Below are 5,317 nucleotides of genomic sequence, written 5' to 3'. Positions count from 1 at the left end.
CCAGGTTTGAGAGCCTGGGAGGGAGGGGGAGACCCCGAGCGGCCGCCAGCAGCAGCGGAGGTGAGCTAGGGCGGCCGGGGCACATATTTAGGGGCGGCATTCTGGCGCCGGCCATGCCGCCCCTAAAAATGTGCCGCCCCAAGCACCAGCTTGTTTTGCTGGTGCCTAGAGCCGGCCCTGGAGAGGACTGTTGTATTTGCTTCAAGGACACTAAGTAATGCTGAGAGAAAATATTCTACAGTTGAAAAAGAAGCACTTGCTTGTGTCTGGGCTACTGAAAAATGGAGAACTTACCTGTGGGGCAGCACGTTCAAGTTGCGCACAGACCACAGCCCCTTGACAACGTTGATCACCACGAAAGGACTGGGAAGAGCAGGATATCGTATGGCTAGATGGTCTGCAAGACTACTTTCTTTCAATTATGAACTGGAATATAAGCCTGAAAACCAAAATGTGGTAGCTGATTGCCTTTCTCGCCTGCCTTTGCCTTCACCAGATGGTCCACCGGAGGATAAGGATGTAGTAGTTGCGCTTATTACAAGCACTCTTACTGCAGTTACAAGAGAACAATTTCAAGCTGCTTGTTTAGCGTGTCCAATTCAACAAAAATTATGGGAATTTCTGACAAAGAGATGGCCCAGTAACCCTAAAAACCTTGACCCAGTTTTGCTGCCTTATTTTAGAGTTCGGGATGAACTTTCTTTGCTCGATGGCTGTGTGCTACGAGGTACACACCGGCTACTTGTGCCAGAAGAATTACAGTCAAAACTCATACACCTGGCACACGATAGTCATCAAGGAATTGTCAGAACCAAACAATGACTACGGGATCTGTATTGGTGGCCAGGGATGGATTCTCAAACTGAAGCACTCATAAAATCCTGTGTCACTTGTCAAATGCATGATAAGACAGCAGTGACATGTACCCCTCCATTACAGGCTGTTCCTCTTCCTGAATCTGCATGGGGAAAAGTGGCGATTGACATTGTAGGACCCTTTGCTACTGCTCCACTTGACTGTCGTTATGCCATCACTTTAATTGACTATTTCAGCAAATGGCCTGAGGTGGCATTTACATCGCAAATTTCTTCTGCTACAGTAATTAAGTTCCTCTCTTCAGTTTTTAACCGGGAAGGTAACCCCAAAGAACTGGTTTCAGATAATGGTAGTCAATTTACTTCCCTGGAGTTTGAAACTTTTCTAGCAGAGAGGAACATTTTACACAGGAGGTCATCCCTATATTACCCTCAAGCCAATGGGGAAATCGAACGATTTAACAGGAGTTTGAAAGAGAGTTTGTAAACAGCTAAACTGGAAGGGCGATTGTGGATACCCTTCACTACTGATTTCTTGCAAGCATACCGGGCTACACGACATGCCACAACGCAAAGATCACCCGCAGAGTTACTTCATGGGAAACAGATGACTACTAAACTGAACATTGCTGGATTGTTAAAGGCACAACCTGATGCCCCACACAAGGATGATGTGAGAAAGACAGTTGAACAGAACCAGGCAAAGTCTAAGGCTTTCACAGACAAACGGCGGGGTGCTAAGGAACCAAAGTTTGAGTGTGGTTCCTTTGTTAGAATACGAAAACCTGGAATCTTACGCAAAGCGGACCATAATTTCACAGCTCCTCTTAAAATCATAGAGAAGAAGGGACCTAACACCTATCGACTTTCTGATGGGCGGGTATGGAATGCTTCTTATCTTGCACCTGCCTATGCACCAAGAGGAGATTATGCCAACACCCAGTCTGCATTGGATGACTTCACTGTAGAACCAACACAACAAGACATTGCACTGGAACCGGGGCTTGAGAGACGGCCTGTCAGACTCAGACGACCACCTGCCTGGACTAAAGACTATGTTATGTAGTATCTACAGTGTTTTCAGTGTAATATTCCTGCCAACAGTATAGTGTCTTGTTTCATATTTGTTCCTGTGGTTAGAACAACAATGTTTATTTTAATTTGGAAAGTTTCTTAAGAGAGGAGGGAATGTGATGTTTAGATGCTACATGTGATTATTGGAACTGGGAGCACTGGCTGTTGGGAGTCTGAAAGGACAGGAAACAGGAAGGAGGGGGGAGGAGTTGAGGAGGCTGGGAGAGTTACAGAGTGTACAGCTACAGCTTGGAAAAGAAATTTCCACTGTAAATAAAGTTCTGTTGAAGTTGTTAATACTTTGCTTGGTGGATACAACAAGACCCCCTTGGGACTGCCACCTGATGTGCTGAGACTACCTCTGAGCCCATTTTCCCTGGCAGCTTGGGACTTCAGTGCCCTGTCTTGTTGAGCCAGACATGCTAGCTTGCTACAAACACAGACCCAGGTCTGAAACACGTCTCCCAAAAGCTGCAGACTTAACTGAAAACGGCTTAGAAAGTACTCCTGTCTCTAGCACCCAGATACCCAGCTCCCAATGGGATCCAAATAAATCTGTTTTACTCTGAATAAAGCTTATACAGGGTAAACTCATAAATTGTTCACCCTCTATAACACTTATAGAGAGATATGCACAGTTATTTGCTCCCCCAAGTATTAATTACGTGCTCTGGGTTAATTAATAAGCAAAACGTGATTTTATTAAATATAAAAAGTAGTATTTAAGTGGTTCCAAGTAATAACAGACAGAACAAAGTAAATTACCAAGCAAAATAAAACAAAAACACGCAAATCTAAGCCTAATAAAATAGGAAACTAAATGCAGGTAAATCTCACCCTCAGAGATGTTCCAATAAGCTTCTTTGACAGACTAGACTCCTTCCTAATCTGGGTCCAGCAATCACTCACACCCCCATAGTTACTGTCCTCTGTTCCAGTTTCTTTCAGGCATCTCTTTGGGGTGGAGAAGCTATCTTTTGAGCCAGCTGAAGACAAAATGGAGGGACTTCCAGGGCCTTATATAGTCTTTCTCTTGTGGGTGGAAACCCCTTTGTTCTCCTGTGTAAAATTCCCTCAACAAGATGGAGTTTGCAGTCTTCTGGGCAAGTCACGTGTCTATGAATGATTCAGCTTTTGCAGTCCGACGCCATTGTTTACATGTTAGTTTGAATATTCCCAGGAAAACTCAGATGTGGATTGGCATCTCCCCAAGTCCATTGTCAGTTAAGTGTTTCTTGATTGGGCACTTACTGAGAATAGCCCTTTCTCAAGAAGCTGACCAAATGCATCACTGAGGCTACTTAGAATCAAACAAGGACATAGCCAATATTCATAACTTTGAATACAAAAATGATACACACATATAGACAGCATAATAATAACCAGCAAACTACAACCTTCCCATAGACACCCCACTTGGCCTCCTCTGTACAAAACCTGGTGCAACCATAAGACCCTGGTTGCAACAATGATCTATACGGTCACAATTCATGTCAATAACGTCATAAGGTTATATTGCAAGGCTTTTGCCTACCTGACTCCAAAGAGGACTTGAAGGAGGGTACAAATTCCTGAGACAAAGAAGATGGTGCTGATCAGGTGACCCTGGGTCAGGGGGTCGTGCTGCAGGCAAAGCTCTTTGGACAGGATCAGAGGGATGGCTACAAGACCACCCAGAGCTGTCAGGTAGTGCTATGAACCACAGAGAAAAGACTGGCATGAAAAAGAGCTCGGTACTTGTCCAGTATAACTATTCTACTGTTGAGGGAAGGCGAAATGCCATTTGTAGATCTGGACTCAAATGACACCAATAACACTAATTCTTGATAACCTTAATTTTTTCTTACAAGTTTCATTTTCTGGTGGGGCTGTTCTAAAGTGTCTGTCAGAGCTTTAACAACCCATCCCAGCCTTATCCATTTTTCTCACCTTACCACCACTTGGCACTCTGTAGAAACAACAGAACCTAGTTCCCAAGGGGCTGTCCGATGGGAACTAGCACATTTCCTAGCTTTGAGCAGCAGGTTGGACTAAATGACCTCCTGAGGTCCCTTCCAACCCTGATATTCTATGTTTCTATGATTCAGGGTCTGGAGAAAGCTATTTTGGGGGCTCTCTACCAAGAAAGGGAGGCAGGTTACTGGAGGGAAGTATCAGGTTGGATTTATGCCAAATGAATTATCTAAATTCAGATTAATCCTGTAGTGTAGACATACCCACACATTTGGCATAAATCCAACCTGCTTTCAAGCCACTCTGCTTTGCTCTAGGGCACCATCAACTCCCTCAGCCTGCAGTATCCCTAATGACACTTCTCATGCTCCCTTAGGCCACAATCCAGTACTGGGGGAAATCAGCAAAGTTGGTGCAAAATACTACCAAATTAGAACTGTCCACTTATTTACCCTGGTGGTAGTGTTTTATACTCTGTTTGCATAAGTGTAAATAGCTACATAAGATGCAAAGAAGTGGAAAAATCAGGCCCCACCTTTTTAATAAACCCAGTATACATATGTGTGTAAAGACCTTTAATTAGTCATCCACACTAAAAGAATCTTTAAAATCCAATTTTCTTTTCACTATTAATGCTGATTGTGCAGTTCACTCAGCTTGGGCAATGAAAATAGAGCTTTTGTTCCTTGTCAACATCACTTTCTGCTTCCCATGCACTAGTATGGTGCTGCAACGTTTGGGGTGCTAACACTGCAGGAAATGTTTACGTTCCCCCAAAAATAACCGTTGCTTTCATTAGAATCTTTTTAATTAAAAAAAATGATGGAAATATTTCCAGTGATCTTGGGTTTCATAAAACCTTATTTTTACAGAGCCCAAGGTTTGAGTCTAAACTAAACTGACAAGATCACTTTAAGAAATGAACAAAGCACAAACTATTCATCAGTATCCAAACAAAGTCAGCATCACTATCTTAGCTTAATCATTGGTAAGCATCTTACCATACAGATATTCTACTCCATTGGCCTGCAATGTATCACCCCAGCTGGGTGTATTTCTCTCGCACAGTCCTATAAACTGATAGAAGCTGTACAGTTTCTTTTTCGTGCTACTTCTGCTTAGCTTTTATTGTAGTGGAGTCACAGAGGGCCTGCAGCCTTTAGATATTTTCCATAACTCTGTAACACTGGCATTATTCAATTGGCTGTCTGTTCCTGTTTGTCCTTAGAGCGCAAGCTCGCTGGATCTGGGACTGCATCTGCCGGTTTGTACTGCATCGAGCACAATGTAAATAAATATCAAACGAAAACAATCTGACCCCATGCACTTAACAGAGATGACTTGACATCACCAACAGCCAATCAGATGGTTTCAGGCATGGCCAGTAAATATGAGCCATTTCCTAATTCACATTTTACTTGTTAAGCGGGGCTATGAACAAGCCAATAAACCTCTGCCCACCCCATTCCACCATG

At 43.4% G+C, this 5,317-nt stretch overlaps 1 protein-coding gene across 1 annotated transcript in view; it reads right to left on the bottom strand.

Annotated features, from left to right (window-relative positions):
- LOC112112582 (solute carrier family 23 member 1-like) overlaps nt 1-5,317 on the bottom strand; it is a 55,673-nt gene that overhangs the window by 42,693 nt on the left and 7,663 nt on the right. Inside the window, exon 2 of the mRNA XM_026648951.1 lies at nt 3,424-3,581. Coding sequence (XP_026504736.1) covers nt 3,424-3,581 — 158 coding nt within the window. The remainder of the gene's footprint in view (nt 1-3,423; nt 3,582-5,317) is intronic.

Source organism: Terrapene carolina, unplaced genomic scaffold, assembly GCF_002925995.2.
Source record: "Terrapene carolina triunguis isolate 2854851 unplaced genomic scaffold, T_m_triunguis-2.0 Scaffold68, whole genome shotgun sequence".
Taxonomy (NCBI): domain Eukaryota; kingdom Metazoa; phylum Chordata; order Testudines; family Emydidae; genus Terrapene; species Terrapene triunguis.
The sequence above is the reverse complement of the archived record's forward strand: the minus strand, read 5'-3'. Positions and strand labels throughout refer to the sequence as shown.